A 25478-nucleotide genomic window follows, 5' to 3' on the forward strand; every position below is an offset into this window, starting at 1 on the left:
CTCCGAGCTACACCCCCAGCCCTATTTTTTATTCTTTATTTTGAAACAGGGTCCCTCTGAGTTGCAAAAGGCCTCACTAAGTAGCTAATGCTGTCTGCAAACTGTGATCCTCCTGTCTCAGCCTCCCAAATTCTATGATTACAAGTGTGCACCACCATGCCTGGCTGGCCTTCCAATTTTGACATGCTAAAATTCTTATGTTCCAAAGGGCAAAAATATAGTTCAGATATGGTTTGAGTATCCTCCCTCTGCAAGATTTATGTGTTGGAGACCTAGTTCTTAGGGTGGTAGCTTTATGACCTCATGTTAGTTCTTAGGGAGAGTTTTTATAAAAGGAGCAAGCCTGCCCCCCACCGCCGTGTCCTGGTTCAAGACGTGATCCTTCCTCCTGCACAAGCTCCCCCATCTGCCATGAGGTCCTCACCGGAGCTGAGCTGTTGCAGGAGCCATGCCCTTGAATCTCCAGAACTGTGAGCTAAAGTAAACCCCTTTTCTTCAAAAGTAGCCTGCCTCTGGTATTTTTTAGTGACAAAAGCTGACTAACACAAGCAGCATGCTCAATTCAACTTGATAAATAAAATATTTGAGGAACATCTATTCAAGTGTCAGGCACTAAGCTAAGCAGTGGGACAAAGACAAAGAAAGATGAGGTCCCTATCCCAGTTTGTTCAGGGTCCATGGAGGATGGCTGAGCATGATCAGCCACTCACTCCCTCAGCACTCCCTCACTCCCTTGAAAGCTGGCTCTGTGTCAACAGTGAGATATGCACACACAGGGGGCTCTAGAAGTTCACAGAGGTGCCTGCCCAGCCTGGGGTGCTGAGAAAAGGATTCCGAAGGTGGCAATTTTTATCTGGGTATCAGAGGACAAGATGCATTGTCTAGATGGAGAAGATGAGAAGGGACCTCATCTTTCTTTGTCTTTGTCCCACTGCTTAGCTTGGTGCCTGATACTTGAAGAGATGTTCCTCAAAGGTAAAAACAACATGTATAAAGGCAGGAGAACAATGACAAAACCATAAAATGTTAAACCAAACAAAAAGCTCACAGTATATAGTGAACAAAAATATGTTGAGGAGGCTTAGTGGAGGTGGAGGTGTGAGAAAGGGGCCCTCTGGAAAAGTCAGCCCAGAGCGCTGAAGGAGGAGAACCCTTCTGGTGGTAGCATGTACATTGGAAAGAGACCTCTGCTGCCAGCTCTATCACTGACCACCTGTGTGAGTTGGGGAAGTTTCTGGGCCTCAAGTTTCTCAAATGAAAAGTGAAGGCATTAGAATAGCTGGGCTCTTGTAGCTCTTACAGTGATAAGGTCTTTGGGAGAGGCTCTGGTGGTGGGAGGGAGGGAGGACAGGGATTTCTAGGGAGGAGAAAAGCACGTCTCAGTTTGGGCTGGAATTGTTGCTGGTAGGGCAGGCAGCAGGATTCACATTTCTTCCAGGTTGCCAAGGTTTCCAGCAATGGGAACCCTTCTCTGAGGCTTTGCCACATGAGCCAGAAAACTTTTTCTTTGAAGAGCCTCTGATCCCTAAAGTAACGGGATGGAAGCGTCACAAGGCCCAACAGCTTTCTGGCCCACAACAGAGCACTGGAGGGCCAATCCCAACCCAAACCATCAGCCTTAAATAGAAAATGGGATCCAGTTACCACTGCCCCCTGTAAATATGTCTGTAAAACATTTATCTGGCAATAAAAGAACTGACAAGGCAATTTGAGTGTAATTGTTTTTGGCAGTTGGAAATATTTCAATTAACACACTATAAAAGCCACACTATAATAAATGCAAAACAGGCCAATGAAATCAGCTACAGCCCTGACTTCCCAACCATGGCAAAGGAGATTGAATGTCAGGCTGCCACTTTGGGCCCTTGGTCTTCCAGAAAGGAGAAGCTTGAGATAGACAAGCCTGAATTCCTGAAAAGTTTTTGATGGTTCCTCCCAGAAGCCATCAAACCACAGAAGAAGAAAGCCCAGGCTCCCTCCCTGAGCCCTCAGAACGCCATCATCTGGCCCCAGGCCCCATTCCAGCCTGCTCTCCCACCCTTCTTGTGCTCGGCTCTGACGTGCCATCCAGGAGCCCACTCTGCTCCTGAGACTGGCCCGCGCCTTCTCACCGCTCCACCTTTGCTTTTACTATTCCTCCTGCCACAATCACCACATTCTTCTGTCTTCTGCTCCTGCTACCTCTGCCTAACAAAACCCTACCCAGCTAGGCTCTCTAATCTACCAACTCCTCCTCACATACTCCCGCCTTTCTCCTACCTCCCTCTACCTGTCTTTTCTGTTAAGGAAACTTCCCTCCACCATCCATCACGTCATAAGTACTGGCTGTTGTGATGTTAAGGACAGCAGTGTCTTTTTTTTTTGCATGTCTGGGGATGGAACCCAGAGGCATTTGACCTCCAAGCTACACCTCCTGTCCAATTTTTTATTCTTTATTTTGAAACAGGGTCTCACTGAGTTGCAGAGGGCCTAAGTAGCTGAGGCTGTCCGTGAACTGCAATCCTCCGGTCTCAGCCTCCCAAATGCTAGGATTACAAGCATGCGCCACCACGCCCGGCAGCAGTGTCTATCTTCAGAGAGACTCTGTTGTCTCTGGGTTTTTATGTATTAAAGAGAACAGGACTATGAAAAGAAGACTGCAGGACACATGAGAGGCAACTTGAAAATTCCAGCAAGAGAGGACTGCTGTATGCTGTTGGCCAAAGGAGGCCCTTTTCTCTTAGGTCATTCTACTTATCCAAGCGATGATGTCTATGAAGGAGTGAGGCAGGAAGAAGAAATCCACCCAGTCCACCACAGCAGATAACTTAACCCTGGTGATCAATGGGATAAGAGATGCCCCAGCCCGAACTCCTTCACCGCTGAGCATTTTCCTAGTCCCACTGTTACAGATTTCACTGTGAGCACCCTGAGGGCAGGAACTGTGTCTTACTCATCTGTGGACCACTAGCACAGAGCCTGGCATGTGGACGGGGTCCACCTACTCTTACAAAGGTTGCTGGTAACAACTCAGCTGGCTAGTGGTCACTTCTCAGTTCTCTTGCAGGATGTGACATTGCTGAGGGCTCCCTCCTTCCATTTTTAAACCTCACCTTCATTTCCATGCCACCAACCTCTCCAATGAGACTGTCTCAATATCCTTGAGCCCTCTCCAGGAATATGTGCTTGATATCCTTTCACTGGCTGCTCTTTTTCCCACCCATAGCTTCATCTTCCACCTTATGATAAAGCTCAAACCCATTTCTATAGTTTAAGCATCATCTGAGTACTCAGTATCTTAAAAATCAATCTCATTTTGTTCTTTTTTCACCCCAAACTGCCACCTCCTTCGGAATTCCTTATCTCATTCAAGTGTACCACCACATCCATTTAGTCATCTCAGTTGGAAACTGGGAGCTAACAGAGATGCTCACCTGATCTTCATCCTCTCATTAGCATTATATTTCAAAGTCGACAATTCTATTTCTCTAATATATTTCATAATTGTCATTTATCACTTCCTTAATTCAAGCCCTTACTATCTTTTTCCTAACCACATTTGATCTCCTGTCTCCAGTTTCTCCACACTGTGACAATTATATTATTATCATCATTTTCAGCTAGCTCCTGAGTACTTACTTTGGGATATTTACTAAGCGATGTATGTATATTATCTCATTTAATCTTTACAACCATCTAAGGGTTTAGAGCTATCATTACTCCTACTTAGGAATAAGTATCCTACTTAGGATAAGGAAACTGAGGCGTCAGGAGATCAAGCAAGTGATCGGAAATTGACCAAGATTTGAAAAACAACTCTTAATCACTGTCTAAAACATAGACATCCTAAAACATACATCTGGTCATGTCCCTCTCCTGAATGAAAGCCTCCAAGAGCACCCTGTCAGTTATGAGATGCAGCTGGAGCTCCCTATCATGCCTCCACCTCTCCCCTACTCTGCCTCTCACAGCCTCAGCCAGTCACTTACAGTTCTTCCTAAGTTTATACAGGAGGGGACAGGCAAAGACCAAACGACCACCATCGTTATCTCTAACTGCAACCTAGTGACCAGACACTATGCTGTACATTATTCATTCAGTCATTATACACAAACCTCAGAGCCTCTCTACAAAATAAGTAAAATGGTTCCCATTTTAAAGACAAGGCTACTGAGAATTGTTCACATCAAATTATATAGTCAATGGAAGGGTACATTTTTGTTTGCTTTGGTTTATTTTGGTACTGAGGATTGAACCCAGGGGCAGACTACCTCTGAGTTATACTTCTAGCCCTATTTTATTTTGAAATAAGCCCTCAGTTAGTTGTTGAGGGCCTCACCAAGTTGCTGAGACTGACTCAGAACCTGTGATCCTCTGTCTCAACTTCTCAAATACTAGGGTCACAAGGCACGTACCACCATGCCCAGCTTGGAGGGGTACTTTTGGTTTTGGGGGGATTGTTTTAGTACTGGGGATTGAACCCAGGGGCATTCCAGTATTCTGAGATATACTCCTAGCCTCCCCCGCTTTTTGCGGTAGTGGGGATGGAACCAGGGGCATTCTACCTCTGAGCTACATCACCAGCCCTATTTTTTATTTTTTATTTTGAAACAGGGTCTCACTGAGTTGCAAAGAGCCTCACTAAGTAGCTGAGGCTGTCCTCAAGCCGTGATCCTCCTGTCTCAGTTTCCTAAATGTTGGGATTACAAGTGTGCACCACCACACTCAGCTTTCTTTTTTTGTGTTTTGAAACATAGTATTGTTAGTTTGCTGAGTTTCACTAAATTGCTGAGGCTGTCTCAGCCTCCCAAGTACTGGGATACAGGCATGAGTATCCCATGCCCCTCAGTGGGAGGGGCATTTTGAAAACAAATTTGTAGGGGGACACTGGAGAATGGATCCAGGGGCATTCTGTCTCTGAGCTACACCCCAGATCTTTTATTTTTTTATTTTAAAACAGGGTCTCAGCCGGGCATGGTGGTGCACGCTTGTAATCTCTGTGCTTGGGAGGCGGAGACAGGAGGATCGTGCAGATTCGAAGCCAGCCACGCTGGCTTAAGAGACCCTGTTTCTACATAAAAAAGTATTTAAAAAATAGGTCTGAGATTGTAGCCCGTGGGAGTGTAGCCCGGAGGTAGAAGGGCTTCCAGGAACCCCAGTACCAAAATAAATAAATGAATAAATAAATAAATAAATAAATAAATAAATAACAGGGTCTCAAAGCCAGAGGCTGAGACTGGAGGATCGTATGTTCAAGGACAGTCTCAGCAAATAAACTCCATCTGGGGATGTAGCTCAGAGATAGAATGCCCCTGGGTTCAATTCCCAGTACCACAAAAAATAAATAAGTAAATATATAAATAAGTAAGTAAGTAAATAAATAAATAAATAAATAAATAACAGGGTCTCAAAGCCAGAGGCTGAGACTGGAGGATCGTATGTTCAAGGACAGTCTCAGCAAATAAACTCCATCTGGGGATGTAGCTCAGAGATAGAATGCCCCTGGGTTCAATTCCCAGTACCACAAAAATAAATAAGTAAATATATAAATAAGTAAGTAAGTAAGTAAATAAATAAATAAATAAATAAATAAATAAATAGAGTATCAGCCAGATGTAGCTGTATACACCTGTAATCCCAGTACTTGGAAGACTGAGACAGGAGGATCACAGGTCTGTGGCCACCTTCATCAACTTAGCAAGGTACTCTGCAACTCAGTGATACCCTGTTTCAAAATAAAAAAATAAAATAGGGCTGGGGGTGTAGTTCAGAGGTACAATGCCCCTGGATTCCATCCCCAGGACCAGGATCACACGTGCACACACACAGAAAACCCCTGAGCATTGTAACAGCCCGTGTCAATCACGAGTTAAATGAGTGGATACACACAGAGTGCACATTGTGTGCCTGGCAAGAGTTCATGCCCAATAAAAGATGGCTGCCATCATTTTGTTCCCATTTCCAGACCCTGATCTGCTGTGTGGCTTTTTGCCTACTAGAAAGCACCAGCCGTAGGGATGGCTGGAGTCTTGAGCAGTTCATACCTCCACTGAAGAATTCAATGCTGAAACATGATTGTTCCTGGAAAGAGGGGCTCTTTGAAGCATTGCAAACCCACAGACGCTGTATCTTCCTTCCTGGGGGCCCAGGAGACTTCCTTTACCATTTCAGTTGTCTTGGTCCTTATTTTAAAACTCACTAACAGGTTTCCATTAAGCTAAATTGAAACTAAATACCTTACCAGCTTGCAGTTTCAGTTTCTAAAAGAGTAGAAGCTCTCAGTCCCAAAGGAATGGCAATTCACCAACAAATCTTCTCTAGCTGCACTGAATGGATTTCAAATCCCTGCATCTGGTGCATGTCTAAAGCACACAGAAGACATGCCTTAAATGTCTGTAGGTAAAAGAAATCTTAGAGTTTTGAAACCATGGTACGAGGGTAGCAGGCATTCTCATACACTGTTCTTAGAGTAGAAATTGATGCCAATTTTTCCACATACCAGTGGAACCAGAGGTTCTACCACTTAGATATATTCCCAGCCCTTTTTATTTTTCATTTTGAAACAGTCTCACTAAGTTACTGTGCACTGGTCTTGAACCTGTGATCCTTCTGTCTCGGCCTTCCCAAGTACTGGGATTATAGATGTGTGCCACTATGTCTGGCAAAAAGTAAATTTTAAGCATTCTCACAACAAAAAATGATAAATATCTGAGGCAATATTATTAACTCTTTTAGCCATCCCACAATAAGTATATATTGCAAAATATGCTATATATAACAATCATATATAATAACCATTTGCTGATTAAAAGCAAGTTTAAAACATATTATTCAAAAATTATAAGAATGAGATAGGCCTTCATCTATTGTTATGGAAAGCTCTCCAAGTAATTAATTAAATAAAAAAGCAAATTACAGGGACTGAAGGTATACCTCAGTGGCAGAGCCCTTGCCTAGCATACATGAGGGCCTGGGTTAGATCTCTTACACTGCAAAAAAAAATAAATAAATAAAAATCAAGTTACAGGAATAGAGACCCATCTGCTTACTTTAAGAATAAAAGTGTACATATATTTGCATATACATACAAAAATTTCTGGAAGATTACATAGACTGTTGACAATGATCTTGTATAGGCAATGTGACTAGAGAAGAGTTTGAGATTCACTTTGTTAATTTAACTTGTTGAGATTTAAAAATTAATATAGTACTTTCCTATAAATGCAGTGTTAGTTCAGTGCTCCAAATGTAGGAAAAGGGGATATAAGGCCAGTCCCAGGCCTCCCTGGAAGTCCAGGAGGGCAGAAACCAACCCTGATTTATTTATTCAAAAATAACTAACTACAACAGGAAGAGGTCGAGCTATAGAAAGGGCCCTATAGTGAAGCAACTAAGGTGACCAATCAGAGGGTATGGAATAGGGGAGGATGGAGCCTCTTTAAAACGCAGGAGGTACATAAATAAATGTATCAAAGTTAATCACCAAACAAGCATGGGATCGAGGGAGGAGAAGGGAATGGGATGGGGGCTGGATGAGGGCTAATTGGATGATGCGTGCTTGTGTATCCTCTCAAGTCTTATATTCCAATATGATGTATGATTACAATGCGCCAATAAAAAAACCCAAAAAACAAAAAACAAAAATAACTAACTAAATAAATAGGAATGGGGGTGTCACTTGGAGGTATAATGTCTCTGGACTCAATCCCCAGTACCACACACACACACAAAGTGCTCCAGAGTCATGGCCGGGTTCCTGGCTCTGTCACAACCTCCATATGAGATCTTGAGCAATGTACTTTCTAGTCCTCATCCTCTTGTCTATAAAGCAGAGAAAAATATTAGTGCCTTCCTCATATATTCTAGGAGAATATTATTCTAGGAGAATAAAATAAAAATAGTGCATAAAGAGCACTCGTTCAGAGCCCAGAACCCGTGGCAATGTAGATTTCACGGTTGCCAGTATCTTATTGTTTCATCATAGTCTGCCATGCAGGTTCCTGAGGGCACATAATGAATAAGGAAAAGTGTGTTGTCCAAGACCTAAGAAGCCCTTGCCAGCAAGGAGCCTGTAAGGTGGATCACAGGTTCACAGCCAGTCACAGCAACTTTGTGAGGCCCTTCACAACTTTGTAACCCTTTTCAAAATAAAATAAAACGGGGCTGGGTTTGTAGCTCAGAGGTAGACTGCCTCTGGATTCAATCCCTAGTACCACCAACGGAAAAAAAAAAAAAGGGAACCTGTAATTCTCAGGGTGTCAGAGCAGAGATGACAAAAAAAATACTTTGCATATATATATATATATATAATATATATATAGCATATTTTTAGTACATAATCTCATTTGACTGTTTATTTCTTCTGGTGGTAGTGCTGAGAATTGAACTCAGGGCATTATGCTGGTGAGGAAAACATTCTACCACTGGGCTACATCCCCAGCCCCTCATTTGACCTTTAGAAGAGTTCTTTGTGGATGGATATTTATTTTGGTAATGTTTACTCATAATCTACCTTTATGTCATTATATGATTTTTCTCTTTTATCATGTTAATGTGAGAAAATAGTTTGATTCCTTTAATTCTGGACTAACTTGTTCTTGGGATAAATCCTAGTTGGTCTAAGATGTTAGAATTCTTGTAGTGCTGGAATAGATTTAATAATAGTCTGTTAAAGATATTTTGCATTTATGTTCTTAAGAGATATCAGCCTGTAATTTTTTATTGTATAATAGCTTTAATTTTGATATTAAGGTTATGATGACATCATAAAATGAGTTGGGACTTTGTTCCCTTATCCTGAAAGACTTTGTGTAAGTTTGGTATTATCTTTATTTATTTAGAGATGGGGTTTGATATATTGCCTAGGCTGTCCTCTAACTTGGAATTCTCTAGCCTCGGCCTCCCAAGTATCTGGGATTCTAGGTGTCTAGGTGATAATTTCTTATATATTTGACATAATTCATGAGTAAAATATTTGCACCTAAAATTTCTCTGTGGGAGGCTTTTCAGTTATTAATTCAGTTCATTTAATAGGTATGGGGTGTTTTTCGTTACTTCTATCAGTTGAGATAAATTATGCTTTTCAATCAATTTATCCATTCCTTCTAGGCTGATGAGTTTACTGGCATAAAGTTGTTGATGCTATTCCTCTCCCATTATCCTTTTTAATGTCCATAGGCTCTGTAGTGATATCTTATTTTTTATTCCTTATGTTAGCTATTGTGCTTTCTTTTTATCTTCATACGATAGGTTTTATCAATTTCATTAAACTTTCCAAGAACCAACTTCTTACTTTTCTAATTTTCCTCATTGTTTTTCTCATATTTCTCTGAAACCATAAAATAAATTAATGAACCAATGAAATAAATGGAATTAACAAAATAAATCTTGCTTTTATTACTTTAATTTGCTCATCTTCTCTGTTTCTATGATGGAACTTAGAACATTGATATTAAACTTTTCTTTTTTCCTAATATAGCACTTAAAACTGTACATTTCCACTAGGCACCACTTTAGCAGCACCCCACAATTTTTGATATGTTATTTTCATTACCATTCAATTAAAATATTTTCTAGTTTCCCTTGTGATTTGACCCACATGTCATTTAAAGTGTGTTTTTAATATTTAAATAGTTGGAGATTTTTAAGATTTTGCTTCATCTATTTAATTTTAACTATTTTGGTATGCTGAAATTATTTTTTGTCATAGATGGGTGTTGAGTTTTGATTGGATTAAATCTGTAAAAACTTAATCTTTTGAACTATATAGAAATCTTTTTTTTTTTTTTTTTTTAGGTACTGGCGATGGAACCCATGGGCATTCTACCTCAAAGCTACACCCTCAGGCCTATTTTTTATTCTTCATTTTGAAACAGGGTCTCCCTATGTTGCAAAGGGCCTCACTAAGTAGCTGAGGCTGTCCTCAAACTGTGATCCTCCTATCTCAGCCTCCCAAATACTGGGATTACAAGCATGCGCCATCATGCCTTGTTTGAAACCTTTTTTGTTTTTAATTTTTTTATTGATCCATTATATTCATACATCATATTGAGGTTAAAAAAAACTTGTGTGTACATACATGTACACATCACCGATTTAACCCCTACCCAATTCCCACCCCATTCCTTCCCCGTGCCTCCTTCCCTTGCTTGGCTTAGTGGTTGGCTTCCAAATGTTTTAGTACATTGTGTGTTTTAGAGAATTTCCTTCTTCCCCCCACCCATCCCCTCATTTAGGTTGTCTTGTTTGCTCCCCTATAGGATTTCCTTTTTCATCTAGAGTTCCTCCTATGACCCATTTCTCCTTAGCTTTCACATATTAGAGAAAACATGTGATTTCTTATTTTTTGTGACTGACTAATCTCACTTAGCATAATGTCCTCCTTTTTTTTTATAACCCAGTATATGGTTAATTTTTGTGAACATTCTGCAGTTCTTGGGTGTCGTTTTCATTCTTCAGTTTTTTAGTGTAATGTCCTATAAATGTTAATTAGGTCAAGTTGGTTGACAGTATTGTTCAGATTTTCTGTATCTCTCAATTACTGAGATAGAAGTGTTAAAATCTCTATCACTGTGAATATTTCCATTTCTCCTTTTAGTTATGTCAGTTTTTTAACTCACATCTTGCAGTTTTATTAATAGGTGCATACACTTTCTGATTTATCTCTCCCTCTTGAATGGACTTTTTATCATTATAAAATGTCCCTATTTATCTCTGGGAACACTTCCTGACTTCAAACCTACTTTGATAATAATAACCACTTATGCTTGCCATATGCTTAGTGTAATTTTAACATTTTTTTTGGGGGGGCAGGGGTGGTCCTGGGGATGGAATCCACCCAGGGGCCTTCAACTTTCAGGCTATTCTCCTAGCCCTATTTTTATTTTATATTTTATTTTGGATACAGGGTTTTGTTAAGTTGCTGGGAGCCTCACTAAATTGTTGAGGCTGGCTTTGAACTTGTCCCAGCCTCCCAAGTACTGGGATTACAGGCATGTGCCACCACTCAGTCTTTTTATATTCAGTCTCTATGTGCCTTTATATTTAAACTCTATTTCTTGTAGGCAACATGTGGTTGGGTTTTACTGTTTTTTTTCCCCTAGGCTAATAAACTCTGCCTCTTGGATGATGGTATTAGTAAGGTTATCTTTAGTAATTGTTTTACTCAGTACTGGGAATTAACCTTAAGGATGTTCTATCACTGAGCTAATCCCCGGCCCCTTATATTTTTTTTTTGTTTTAAGACAGGATCTTGCTAAATTGCTCAGGCTGGTCTTGAACTTGTGGTTCTCCTGCCTTAGCCTCCCAAGTTCCTTGGATTACAAACATATGCAACCATGCATGGCTCTGAGAACATTTTTGTGGATATAGAATTCTGTGTTGACAGCAATTTCTTTCAGTGTTTTAAATATTGTCTTCTGGCCTCCATTATTTAGAAGTCAACCATAATTTGTAGCATTGTTTCTTGCATGGAATGTGTCATTTTTTTTCTCTGACTACTTTCAAAGATTTTATTTATATTTTGTTTTTAATAGTTTGACTATGAAGGACATAGACATGGTTCCATTTGTATTTATCCTGCTTGGGGCTCACTGAGCATCTGATAATCCTATGTTTTCCATAAACTGTGTGTGTGTGTGTGTGTGTGTGTGTGTGTGTGTGTGTTACTGAGGATTAAATCCAGGGACATTCTGCCTCAAAGCTACTACCCCAGCCCTTTTTATTTTTTGCTTTTTAACAGGGCCTAAATTGCCAAGGCTGTCCTCAAACCTGCCAATCCTCCTGTCTCAGCCCCCAAGTACTGGGATTACAGGTGTGTGCTACCATATCTGGCTCAAACTGGAATTTTTTATCACTATTTATTAAAACATTTTTTTCCTCTCTTTTTCCTTCTGGAGTTCCATTTATGTACATGTTCCAAATGCATACGTAATATATTCCTACAAGTGACTATGGCTCCTTTTCAAAAATTCCTGTTTTTCTGTGTTCTTAAAATTGGATAAGTTTCATAAATATATCTTCACATTCAGCTATTAGACCCATACAACATAGTCTTCATTTCTTATACTATCTTTTTCTATTGTCTCTATATTTCTGCTTAGATCCCTCATTTATAAATCCATTAAGACAATATTTTCTTTAAGTCTGTAAGTATATTTATAACAGAGGTTTAAAAGTCTTTGCCTATTCTATCCTAACCTCTGGGTAATCTTTCTAATACTATCATGCTGTCTTCTGGATCTCTCTCCCTGGGAGTCATGATCAAGAAATTGTCCCTAGGCAGAGAGCAAGGGTGAATGTATGCCTACTGTTCTGTATTATCTATTGTCCAATGCCTAAAACAACTGTCTCTTATATTAGGTCCACATGTGTAGTTGTTTACAGTAGGAAACCAAGTCCAGTATTAATTGCTTCATCATGGACAGAACAGAAGTCCCCTATATCAATATGTTTAATCATTACATGTAAGGTATACTATATTTTAAAATTTATTGCAGGAATGTGCTATTTTAAAACCCTACAGTAAAGACTTTTGTAAAAAACAGAAACTTTTGGAATGTAAATATTAGTTCCGAACAGGGCACAGTTCAGAACTACAGGGCCAAGTACTGGGATTACAAGCGTGCGTGACCATGTCTGGCCTGGAACAGTTCTTATACCTACTTCACAATGAATAGGTACCAAACTCCAATTCCAGACTACTGTACATTTATAAAATCCTTCTATAACACCCCCCCTTAATACCTTCCCCCTTCTTCTACCCTCCTATATTTGAGGTAGCTTGAGTGAGCCTTTGTTCTTTTTTGTGTGTGTGGTACTGGAGATGGAACCCAGAGGCTTTCTACCTCCCAGACCTATTTTATATTTTATTTGGAAACAGGGTCTCACTAAGTTGCTGAGAGCCTCACTAAGTAGCTGAGGCTGGCTTCAAATCTGCATGATCCTCCTGTCTCAGCCTCCCAAGTACTGGGATTACAAGTGTGCGCCACCATGCCCAGCTCGAGCCTTTGTTCTGTGGAACTTAAAGAGCTTCTCTCAAGTATAAACAATCCCTAACTTGTATTTCAACTTCTGATTTTTTTGTGTATGGTACTGGGGGTGGAACCCAGGGGCTTTTCTACCTCCAGGCTATACTCCCAGACCTATTTTATACTTTATTTGGAAATAGAGTCTCACTAAGTTGCTGAGAGCCTCACTAAGTAGCTGAGGCTGGCTTCGAACCTGTGTAATATTCCTGTCTCAGCCTCCCAAGTGCTGGGATTACAAGCGTGCCCCACCATGCCCAGCTACTTATGATTTTTTTACTTTATATATGTGAATTTTGATCTTCTCCCAGGCTAACAATATATGGTACCATATTCTCTGGAAATGCTGGCAGCAGGAGCCAGCCATCGTGCTCATTCAGTCTGTGATCCTGAGTGAACAACAGATAGTCTACCATGCACGGTGTTGCTAAACTATGTTTGGTATGCTAGGTGTATTAAATGAATCTCTGGCTGGGCATGGTGGCACATGCTTGTGATCCCAGTACTTGGCAGTACTTGGAAGCTTAGTGAGGGATTGTTTCAAAATAAGAAATAAAATAGGCCTAGGGGTGCAACCAGGAGGTAGAAGGCCTCTGAGTTCCATCCTCAGTACCTTAAATAATGAATCTTTGACTTATGTTTTCAACCTATGATGGGTTTATGTGGATGTAACTCTATTATAATCTGAAGAGCCCAGAAAGGACAGGAAGAGTGGAGAAGACTTGGGCACTGGGGTAGAGGGAATTAAATCATTAACAAAGATACATACAGAAGCATAGAAACAGGTATCTATCCAAGGATCTGCTGATTATTTCATTCACTTATACTCCAAATTTTGTCCCTAAACAAAATTTGAGTCTGACACACTAAAATAATAAGTAAATAAGTAAATGTGTGTAAAATAAAAATAAAAGTAGGAACATAAGCTTAACAGCAGGGGTAGAGTCCCTATATAATAAACAGAATGAGGCTGCTTTTACTGTGATGACGGACACATGCTGCTGCTTCTTCTGCAGGCCAAGAATGAAGAGGTAGTGCTTGGGGTAGAGTAGTGCATGCCTTCCCATCATCCATTTTGTCACTCAGCAGCTAATTCACTTAGTCACGAATCATTCAACCAGTATTTTTCTATTTATTTATTATTTTTGGTACTGGGGATTGAACTGAAGGATATTCTACCTTCAAACTATACTCCTAGTCCTTTCCATATTTTATTTTGAAGCAAGGTCACACTAAGTTTATATTATTATAGGTGTGTACCGTGCCTGGCCTTCATCCAGTATTTACTCAGCAGGTCCTAGGATGAGAGCTAAAGAAAAAGCAAGACTGAGTTGGTTCCCACTCCGAGTTCTCAAATACAAGCAGTAAGACATAGACCCGTCATACAAAAGAGAATCCAGTGACCCCAGTGTTGTAACACTCAATACAGTGAAACTAAAGTTTGATCAACAGCTGTGTCCTTTGTTTGCTTCTTCCATACAACTCTGTTAGTGCTCAGTAACTAGGAAGATTGAACACGCCATACAGTTCCTAACTGGCAGAAAACAATTTCACATGGCTTACCCACAGCTGCAGACAGAGAATCAGCATTACTCTTTAGCATCGGCCTGCAGGCTGCAAAGCCCAGCGATAAGCACAAGAGCCCTCTGCCATTATTATTCGAGTACCTGGCATGTACCAAGTACTAACAATGTGCGAGGCTCTACAGTGCATAAGAGAGTAGACCAAGCTCTGGCCTCAAATGCTCACAGCTGTTTTGTAATCTGATAATTGTGCATGACAAACCTCAGACCATAACTCTGAAAATAGCATGACTGTAATCATAACAAAATGGAACAGCCATTGGCAAAATTTGTTTTCTAGTTATCACTTCCAGAAGGAATTCCATAACACTACTAGGGGAAGAGAGGAGAAAACCCTCTCAACTTCCCGCAACTAAACCTCAAAATTATCATCGTCTGCATCTACCCTTTTCCCTCTCCTGTTTCAAAGTGTTCTTCCTGTCCACAGCTGATCCATTCCCACCTCCTCAGAGAGTTGGTTCTAGTTATTATTAAATCTTCTCCCTTTATCTTCAACTTCTCTCTCTTTCCAGATCCTTCCCCCTCATAGTTAATATATTCAAGTCTTACTTTCATCTAAAAAAAAATCTTTGCCCATATGGTCTTCACTACTTCTTAGTTCAATTCAGCCTAGCTTTCACTTTCCTCTGTGTGTGTGTGTGTGTGTGTGTGTGTGTGTGTGTGTGTGTGTGTATGTTTAGGGGACAGTTCTGGGGGAAGGAACCCAAGGATATTCTACCTCTGAGGTATAGGCCCAACCCTATTTGATTTTTTATTTTGAAACAGGGTCTCACTAAGTTGTTGAGGGCCTTGCTAAGTTGCTGAGGCTAGCCTCAAACCTGCAATCCTCCTGTCTCAGTCTCCCAAGTGCTGGAATTACAGGCATGTGCCACCATGCCCAGTTTAGATTTTACTTCTAAAGTTATTCTTTCCAAGGGCCTAGTGACTTTCTATTACATCTAGTGCCCATGTCTTGGTGCATATCTTCATTGACACCTTAGCAGCATGCAACATGGCTCACCATTCACTCTTCCTTTGGTTTCTGAAATACTATTGTTCCTTCTTGTCTTCTCATTTCCCTGATTGCTGCTTCTTTTTCTCCATTTTGGACTCTTCTTCCTCTGTTCAAACTTTAAATGATGATATTCCTCTTAGAAGTCTTCCCTGGTTTCCTTAGAATCAGTGTTAGGATACCCTACCACGTGCTTCCATAGCAGCACCCTAGCCACTCCCCCACCCCATTCCATGATTCATTCAACAAGCATTCATTCATTCAGAATTTCTTACATGAAAGCCACTGTGTTAGGAGCTGAGAATGCAGACGGAAGCAAAGACATCCACAGGCCCTGCTGTCATGGAGCTCACGATATAATGAAAGAGACATGCCATATCAAATAATTACACAAATAAGTAAATAATTATAACCATGATGCATGTTCAGGATGAAAGGAACAAAGCAATGAAACTACATATAACAGAAGAACTTCAACTTTATCTTCAATAACAGGGTAAGCAGCACGGAACTGGTTGTGGGGATTGATGTTTGGGCTGAAACCTTAGAAATATGTAAATGTGTGAGGGAGGGTGTGAACAGTGTTCCAGAAAGAGAGGGCAGCACACAGAACTGAAGTACAGTAGTAACGGAGAAAGGGTGTTACAAATTAAGACTTAAAAACCAAGGCAGAGCTTCAAAGCCCATGTAGGCCCCTGAAGGGTTATTGAAAAAGATGGACTCTGTTCTAGGAACAATGCAAAGTCCTGAAGAGTTCAGACTGGCAGTTTGAAAACATCAATTTTGTGTGTGTGTGTGTGTGGAACTGGGGATTGAATCCAGAGACATTCTACTTTCGAGCTATACCCTCAATCCATTAAAAAAAATTTTAATAGCGGTTCACTAGATTGTTGAGAGTCTTGCTAAGTTACAGAGGCATGTCTTGAACCCATGATCCTCCTGTCTCAACCTCCCAGTATTGGAATTGTAGGTGTGCACCACCACTCCTGGCTAAAGATCACTTATTCTTGATGGAGTGCAGAGAAAGGGCATGAGCGGACAAAGGGAGGACCAGCTACGAGGCCTTTATACCTGTGGGTGAGAGAGGACTGTAGGTTGAACCAAGGGAGGTCACAGTGGCTTAATCTGAGAGACATTTAAGAGGTTAACAAAAGGATCCTAGCTAGAGCTTGAGGAAGACAGGTAGAAGACTGATACTGAGGGAAAGAGTCACACAAGTGACTACAGTGAGAAACACATCAATTTCCCCTAGATTCTCTGAGATTCATCTCCTATCCTTTTTTCTATGGATTCCAGGCCCCATCCAAGACTCTTAACCTGACACCCAAACCTGCCCCTCACCCCTACCCTAGTAACCCTTCATCTAGATCAATATTTTTAAAAGTTTTGTCCCAGAGGAGACTCTTGGGAGACCACAAAATGATTCAAAATGCAAGTTTTTTCTTGACTTTTTTTTTAATAAGTGAATGATGCAAAATTCCAGACTTTGATTTTTTATGGCAACCAACTGAGTTATAAAGGGGTACTAAAATTTGTTAGTCATAAACTAAAATTAGCTTTTAACTGGAGTTCACAGAAGAGACTAATTCGGTTTTCTACTAAGAAGTCTGGCTGCCAGGCAATGTTTGGCAATGCTGCAAAGCTCCTCCTGCACATGTGCACACGCAGCCAGTTGGCATTCTCACAATTTTCAGGAAGGACACTCTGTTATTGGGGCATTACCAGTGATGTTTTGAGCTGGTCATGGTTTATGATGCCTGACATTCATGCATTTTAATTACAAATTATAATTCCTGGAGCTTCATCATGACCAATTTAATATGCCATGGGTTATTTGATTAACCCTTTGGGGTAGAGGCTGCGCCTCTCTGACCTTACCTCTTGCCACTTTTCCCCTTCCTCACTGCTATTTAGAGCACATGGAACAGGCTCCAACCTCAGGAACTTTACACTTACTATGCCATCTGTCTGGAATGCTCCTCACCCCCACCCCCACCCAGAGATCACGTACCAAACTCTTTCATTTCCTTCATGCCTTTGCTCAAATATCATCTCTGTAAGGACTTCCCTGACCACCCTGCTTAAATTATAATTTCTGGTTTCCTGAACTTCCTACTGTACTTTTTTTTTGTGTGTGTGTGTGTGTGTGGGTCTGGGGATGGAACCCAGGGGCATTTGAACTCCGAGCTACACCCCCTGCCCTATTTTTTATTCTTCATTTTGAAACCAGGTCTCACTGAGTTTCAGAGGGCCTCACTAAGTAGCTGAGGATGTCCACAAACTGATCCTCTGGTCTCAGCCTTCTGAATACTGGGATTACAAGTGTGCGCCACCACGCCCGGCCCTACTGCACTTTCCTGGTTTATTTTTATCCTTGGCACCTATCACCATCTGGCATATGATTTATTTATTTATTTATTTATTTATTTATTTATTTATTTATTTACCTACAGCTACTTCTAACTGAAAGGTAAGCTCCATGAGAGCAGGGTTTGTTTTTGTTTTGTTTTGTTTTGTACTACTGGGGACTAAACACAGGGCTTCATACATGCTAGGCAAGTATTCTGCCACTGAGCTACATCCTTAACCCTTTTTATGTTTTATTTTGCAACAGGGTCATACTGGCCTCAAACTTGCAATCCTCCTGCTTCAGCCGTCTAAGTAGCTGGCTTTACAGGCATGTACCACCACATCCTCTGAGCAGTGATTTTTTTTTAATTTCTTGCTATATCATCAATACCTAGAACAGTACCTGACACAGAGTGGATACTCCATAAATAATTATTGAATAAAAATGAATGTTTATATCATGAATACTTTTAATTTCTTAGTGTCCAATGTCCAGCCCTTAAGCCACAGAAACAAATAGTTCAAATTTGAATCATTTATGCTGGGTATAGTGGCACATGTCTGTAATCCCAGTACTTGGAAGGCTGATACAGGAGGATTACAGGTTCTTGGCCAGTCTCAGCAATTTTGTGAGGCCCTCAGCAACTTAGTGAGCCACTGTTTCAAAATTAAAAATAAAGTAGGGCTGGGGGTATAGCTCAGAGGTATAACACCCCTGTATTCAATCCCCAGTAACATACACAGGTACACACATACACACACACACACACAAATCATTCATAGCCCTATTGCCAAAGCAGACAAACATGAACACTAGCCAGGCATGGTGGTACATACTTGTAATCCCAGTACTTGGGAGGCTGAGACAGGAGGATCACACAGGTTTAAAGCCAGATCAGCTACTTAGTGAGGCTAGCAGAAACTTAGTGAGACCCTGTTTCCAAATAAAATATAAAATAGGTCTGGGGGTACAGCCTGGAGGTAGAAGGTACCTGGGTTCCATTCTCAGTACCACAAAAAAAAAAAAAACATGAACACTGAAAAATGTGTTTGTACAGTGCATTTCTTTGTTACCACTTCCAATTAGGCTCCCCTTATTATCATTTCCTATCCCAGACTCACTTCTTCCTATCCTTTAAATATACTCAGATGAAAATTTCAAAAGAATAGCTCAGCCGGGCGTGGTGGCGCACGCTTGTAATCCCCAGGCTTGGGAGGCTGAGACAGGAGGATTGCACAGGTTTGAAGCCAGCCTCAGCTGGCTTAAGAGACCCTGTTTCCAAATAAAATATAAAATAGGTCTGGGAGTGTAGCCTGGAGATAGAAGGCCCCTGGGTTCCATCCCCAGTACCATAAAAAAAAAAAAAAGAAAAGCTCATGTATTCAGAATTCAAAATCAGCTCATTTTTCTCAGAATTTAATATATTCCAGGATTGTGGTATGTACAGGAGAAGCAATAATGAACAAGAAGTTAGACCTGACCCTTGACATAACAGAGTTTAACAGAGTTTATAGTGTAGTGGGGATATCACTCTATATTGCCTCCATAAAATGAAATTAATCCTTTGTAGGATAATATAAAGGCCAAGTGGAGATCTAAGGATGAACAGGAGATGAAGGGGAAATTTGGGAAAGAGTGGGGTGGAGACAACAGAAAGACAGAAAAGATTATACCAGGAAGGCAGTAGAAACAGCAGTTTCAAAGACCTAGAAGATAAAGAGAGTGTAGATATTATCACTTTGCAGGAAAGGAAAGCAATGGAGTGTGCTGGGATTGTCGAATTTTCATAGGGCAATGGTGATCTGAAGTAGGATGAGTAGCAAAGGCCGGATTGACAAGACCTTGTAGGCCCTACCAAACAAATCAGACATTTGGGACTTGATCCTGAGAGTAACAGGGAGCCACTAAAAAGTCTGAACAGTGAAGTGATAAAAATAGAGTTTAAACTCCTGTCTCCTAACAAAAAGGCTACCTGCCTTCAAGCTCCACCAGCCTCCTCCCTGAAGCCTTCCCAATGCTGCATCCTGTATGTACCTCTCCCTTGAAGCCCCGGGGGGCCCAGCCCTTATCTTTGTACGCCTGTGTTCTATCTCCCCATTGCACTGAGTTCCCAAGAGACAGAGAAAACTTCTCAAACATCTTTAGGTTGTTCACATACCCACTTTGCACTGACACAAACTGGGTTTCACTGAAATAAGATCGTGATAAATACAACCTAGCACAATCCAGACTTTTTAAACTTTTTTTTTACACCAGACACACCAATACTTACATTGTACTAAAATAACCCTTCCCCAGGGGACAAGTGCTGATGTGTACAGGGCCCACTGACCCATGTTTCTTTCCTTCTTATAGAAGTGAAAGACCCATGTTTCTTTCACTTCTCTCTGCTCTCAATATAATCCCAATGTCTCTGATCTCTCCCCTAATGGACTGGAGAAACTCATCCCCAAACTGGTTCAAACTAAAAAGTTACAAGAAAAGATTAATCTGTGGTGAAAGAAAGCAGACCAACTGTTACCTGGAGCTGAGGGGTAGAAAAAAACTGAGATGAGACAGAGAACTTCTTGAAACAAAGGAAGTATTCGTGTGTGTGTGTGTGTGTGTGTGTGTGTGTGTGTGTGTGTGTGTGTTGCTGGGGGTTGAACCAGGGGCATTCTATGTCTGAGCTACACCCCCAGCTCTTTTTAGTTTTTGTTTGAAACAGGGTCTTGCTAGGTTGTTGAGAGTCTCACAACTTCCTGAGGTTGTTCTGAACCTGCCATCCTCCTGTCTCAGCCTCCCAAGTACTGGGATTACAAGCATGTGCCATCATGCCCAGCTCACAGAGGAAGTATTCTATATCTTGATCATGGTGGTAGTTTACACCTTTACACTTTGTTGAAATTTGAAACATGTACAATTAAAGTGGTCCATTTTTATTGGCTGGAACCAGATCTCAATTATGCCTGGTTTAAAAAAAAAACTATAAATTAGGGGTCAGTTGGCCAAAGCACAGTACACGAGCTTCAAAACACAGCTTAGGCAGGCGTGGTGGCACACGCTTGTAATCCCTGGGCTTGGGAGGTGGAGACAGGAGGATTGCGCAGGTTCAAAGCCAGCAGCCCTGGCTTAAGAGACCCTGTTTCCAAAAATAAAAAAATATAAAATAGGTCTGGGAGTGTAGCCTGGAGGTAGAAGGGCTTCCAGGAACCCCAGTACCACCAAAACAAAAAACAAACAACAAAAAAAAAACACAGCTTAACCTTATTCAAAGATGGTGGTGCATTCTTGTAATTATAGTACTTGAGAGGCTGAAACTGGAGGTTCAAGACCAGCCTCAGCAACCTAGCAAGACCCTGTCTCAAAACAAAACAATAAAATGGGATGAGGATGTAACTCAGAGATAGAAAGCCTCTGGCTTCAATACCCAGTTCAAAAAAAAAAAAGAAAAGAAAAAAGAAAAGAAAAGAAAAGAAAGAAAGAAAGAAAAGAAAAGAAAAGAAAGAAAAGAAAAGAAAAGAAAAGAAAAGAAAAGAAAAAACCCCATGGCTCAACCTCAACATAAAACCAAATGGAGAACAGGCCAGGTGTCACCAGGGAGGGAAGGCAGGGAAATAAAAAACAGTTACCTTCCTATGGCAGCAGAATCTAAGAAAAATGAGCCCATCTGCTACAGAAGGTCAAGTAAGAGAGGCAGAGGAGTCAAGGTTAATATTGAGGAGGCCAGACCAAAATACATGACATCATTAATAGCATGGACACAGATTTTTCTCTCCAAACCTCAATATATCTGGGTTGGCTTGAGAGTGGTAAATTTAGAATATATTTATAGAAACACTGCTTTATAGAGCTAAAAACTGCACTTTCGCCCCAGAGTGGTAAATTATAAAGAATTTGGAAAAGGGACTCCTGAAGGACTGAGGCAGTCCTTTTGTACACCACAAAGGGCTGCTGGAGAAGCGGGATGACTTTACCTCCCACAGTGATTCTGGGGAAGAAAGCAGAGCCTGTGTTCAGTGGGTTAAGGGGGAGCGGTGATTCCTGGTTTCCTGTGAGCAGGGACGACATCTGGCCAGGTGGGAACAAGAAGATAATATTCCCATGGTTGAATGAGTTACAGGAGTAGAACAGAGGCTCACAGGGAGGAGACACGTGTGTGAAGGGGGCAGGAATGGGAAACGTGTTTCCTCTTCCTGCTTGACTCCTCTCTCCGCACAAGTCTCTCAACACAGAAAATCTAAACCCAATTCCTGCACATAATCTGTTCTGTCTCCTGTACAGCTCCCTTGCACCCCTTCTGTGGAAATCAGAATGGCAAGGCCTGTGTCCCCACTAGCCCAGAGCAGGGCACACTGCAGAGGGGTCAACAAATAGTTGCTTTGGAACAGTCATTTGAGGGTAAGAAGGAAGAAGCCCATGAAAGAGAGGGAGGAGGGTTAGGGAGGACGGGCTGGTCGGGTTGGGTCTGTGGACACACTGCAGTGAGGGGGAATGGTGAGGGAAAGAGAGGTGAGAGAAGTAAAACACGAGGTTAGAGACACTGGGCGAGGGAGGATTAGTCAGAGGCAAGTGGAGATCTGGCCCGGTGTCACCAGGGAGAGGAGGCTAGGGAAAAGAAGTTTAAGGATCAGTGGGAGTGGTATGATCAGTGGTCACTGGCAGCGAAGGTCAGAGACCATGAAGAGAGGACAGGTCAGGATATGCATTACCTGCTTTCGAGGCTGCTTCGGAGGCATCTCCGGAAAAGGAGGAAGCACCTCAGCCCCTGGAAAGCCTACTAAACTCTACCTCGCCCGAAGCAAGAAGTTTGTGCGTCTCCTTGACCAGGCACAGAAAATATAGACTCTTCAGCTTCAATTCCCAGTCGTCAGGGTACTCTGGGGACAGCTGTCGTCGTGGGTCCCCGCGTCCTTTAGGCTAGACTCAGCGCCTCTCTGACGCGGTTACCCAGCAACCGACGGGCAAGCGAAGCGCAGGCGCCGCTGGCGCCCCCTCCCGGCCCGGGGAGGAGCGAGGCCGCGCGCTCGGGGATCCTCGGCTCCGCTAAGCCCCGCCCTCCGCGCTGGAGCCCCGCCTGTGGGAGGGGCCGGGCGCCCACGCACCGCCTCCTCATGAATAATGCAAGATCCGGGCGGTGTCCCGGACCCGGAAGTGGAGTTGCCGAGTCACCGCAGTGGCTGAGCTGCTGACAGGAGGCGGCGGCGGCGGAGGAGGCGAGGCGAGACCTGCAGCTCCGCCGGGCCGCGGCCGCGGTGTCGCTAGGCAAGCCCGCCGAGCCACGCCGGCCTCTGCCCGCCCACGAACCTCTCGCCCTCCGCCCACTGTTCCATCCACCTGGCCGCCTGCCCGCCCGACTCGTCCGGGGCGGCCTAGTCTGCATCACCCGCCGGAATCCTGGGGCCGCCGCCCCGCGCGGTCCCGTCGGCGTCCCCGGCCGCGCCCGGCCCCTGGCCCGCTCGCTCGCCGGCACCATGATGGAGGAGATCGACCGGTTCCAGGTGCCCACCGCGCACTCGGAGATGCAGCCGCTGGTGAGGGGGCGGGCGGGCAGGCCAGGGCCGGGAGGGGGCGCCGCCTGAGGGGGAGGGAGGGAATCAGGTCGCCCAGATTGTGCGGAGGGGGCGCCATCGGATGGGGCCAAGAGAGCCCTGTAAACGCCTTGCCAGAGGAGGGAGACTTGCAGGACCAGAAAACCGTGGGCGAATACGCGGGGCGAGAGCAAAGGGACCTGTAAGGTGGAGGGCAACGTCCGCGGAGGCCGAACGCCTTGGATGGAACGGAGGGGGCACAATGGTGCACACCGGTAGTGGAGGCCCATGGAGGGGGTGGCAAGGGAGCTGTCAGGGGGCACTGGCGGTGGTAGGCCCGGGGGGCTGGGATGGGAGGTGGGAAGGCGTTTAGCCTTAGAGGCCTGTGATGCTCAGGGAGGGGGAGGGGGTGAGGAGCCGTCAGGATAAGAGAGATTGGGAATAGGCTTTTAGAAGAGGCGGGGCCTGTCCGCCAGACCATTGAATAAGGATAGGAACGCCGGGCCCGGGGCACGGACCAGTGGGAATAAGGAGTCGAAGCAGGACCTGGGAATTCCGTTCTTCTCCGGGCGGGGGAGCACAGGCAGTCCAGGCGGGGGAGCCGGGATTGGGAAGGAGAGTGTGCAGCGGCGAGATGGAAAATCAATGGTGCAGATGAGAGCGCCCGGGTACCGACGGGAGAGGAGGGGCTGCGCTGAAGCGGCCTCTGCCCACGGGTTCGGAAGAGCCCCCATCATCTTAGGCCTACGTGCTTGGAGTCTTTGCTGGGCACGGATCCTGCCGCCTGTCCGCGGTCCCGGAGTCAGGGAGGAATGATGTCATCACAGCCGGCGCCTAAGGGATGGAAGGGGGAGGGTGACGCGGGGTTTTGGAGGCCAAGCCTAAAGGAGACCTTGCCCGCTGGCCACTGTTTGGGGGGGGGGTGTATCTTACTGGCTTGTCTACCTGGAGACAGGGTGCAGAGGCCTAATCAGCTCGCCTAAAGAGGGGGAAGGGAGAGCACACCCGGGCCCTGTTGGGTTTTACCCCCTTGAACCAGCAGGAGCTGGAAGGAGGCAGGACAGGCCAGGAACCTGAAGATGTGGGTGTCCTACTCTCTGGCTGTGCTGAAGCTGAGCTGAGCTCTCCAAGTCCTGAAGCTGTAGGGCTCCCTAAGTCTCTCCTCCACCACCCATGTTAGGCAGGATGGCCAGGAACAGGTTCTGCCCTTGGGGGGCAGTCAGCCCCCTGGGTGACATGCATTTTGTGGTTTCCTAGGCTAGTAACCTACCTATTACAAAGTAGCAAAGATGGGCCTTGGCATGGACACATGATCCCTCTGCACCACACCTTTTGGGAGATGGTAGAGACAATCATTAGTGGCCACCTCGCTGGAAATAAGTGGATTTGCCCCCACCCCCTTTTTTTAAGCTATTTAGTTCCAGAAGCCAAAACAGAGAAGCATTACAGAAGTGTACAATACTAAACTAAAAAGAGAGATGGTGTGCTATACCCCCAGTGCTTTTTATTTTTGAAACAGAGCCTTGCTAAGTTACCATGCACTGGCCTTGAATCTGTGATCCTCTTGTCTCAGCCTCCCAAGTCCTGGGGTTACAGGTGTGCATCACCATGCCTAGCCTGAAGTTCTGTGTGTGTGGGGGGGGTACTGGGGATTGAACCCAGGGGCATCCTACCTCCAAGCTACATACCCACCCCCAGCCCTAGTTTTTATTCCTTATTTTTGAAACAGGGTCTCACAAAGTTGTGGAGGGCCTCAAGCAGCTGAGGCTGGCCACAAACCTGTGGTCCTCCTGTCTCGGCCTCCCAAGTACTGGGATTACAAGTGTGGGCCTTGCCACCAGCCTGAAGTTCTTAATAGTGACTCCTGAGCTGCTTCTGGTCTTTGTGACCCAGGAGTAGAAGCATTTGTGGTAAGAAGGTAATTATTAGAGTAGCTGTATCTACCTGTACATCCTTTCCTGGAAGGCTCTTGTCCTTAAGAGAATATTATGATTGAGTAAATCTTAAGAAAATAGCAATATAGTTACCCTCATCTGGAGG

The 25478-nt window shown here is 43.4% G+C and overlaps 2 protein-coding genes across 5 annotated transcripts in view; one reads left to right on the forward strand and one right to left on the reverse strand.

Moving 5' to 3' along the window:
* Positions 1-22646, reverse strand: part of DNAI1 (dynein axonemal intermediate chain 1) — a gene marked incomplete at both ends in the record, with an annotated part of 67620 nt that extends 44974 nt beyond the window's left edge. Inside the window, one exon of the mRNA XM_080709383.1 lies at positions 22620-22646. Coding sequence (XP_080565509.1) covers positions 22620-22646 — 27 coding nt within the window. The remainder of the gene's footprint in view (positions 1-22619) is intronic.
* Positions 22647-23381: 735 nt separating this feature from the next.
* Positions 23382-25478, forward strand: part of FAM219A (family with sequence similarity 219 member A) — a gene marked incomplete at both ends in the record, with an annotated part of 65579 nt that continues 63482 nt past the window's right edge. For all 4 annotated transcript variants that reach the window (XM_080709431.1, XM_080709432.1, XM_080709433.1 and 1 more), the window contains one exon: positions 23382-23441. In XM_080709431.1, the coding sequence (XP_080565557.1) occupies positions 23382-23441 (60 nt within the window). The remainder of the gene's footprint in view (positions 23442-25478) is intronic.

The sequence above is a fragment of the Muscardinus avellanarius genome, assembly GCF_963383645.1.
Source record: "Muscardinus avellanarius genome assembly, chromosome: 13".
Taxonomy (NCBI): Eukaryota; Metazoa; Chordata; class Mammalia; order Rodentia; family Gliridae; genus Muscardinus; species Muscardinus avellanarius.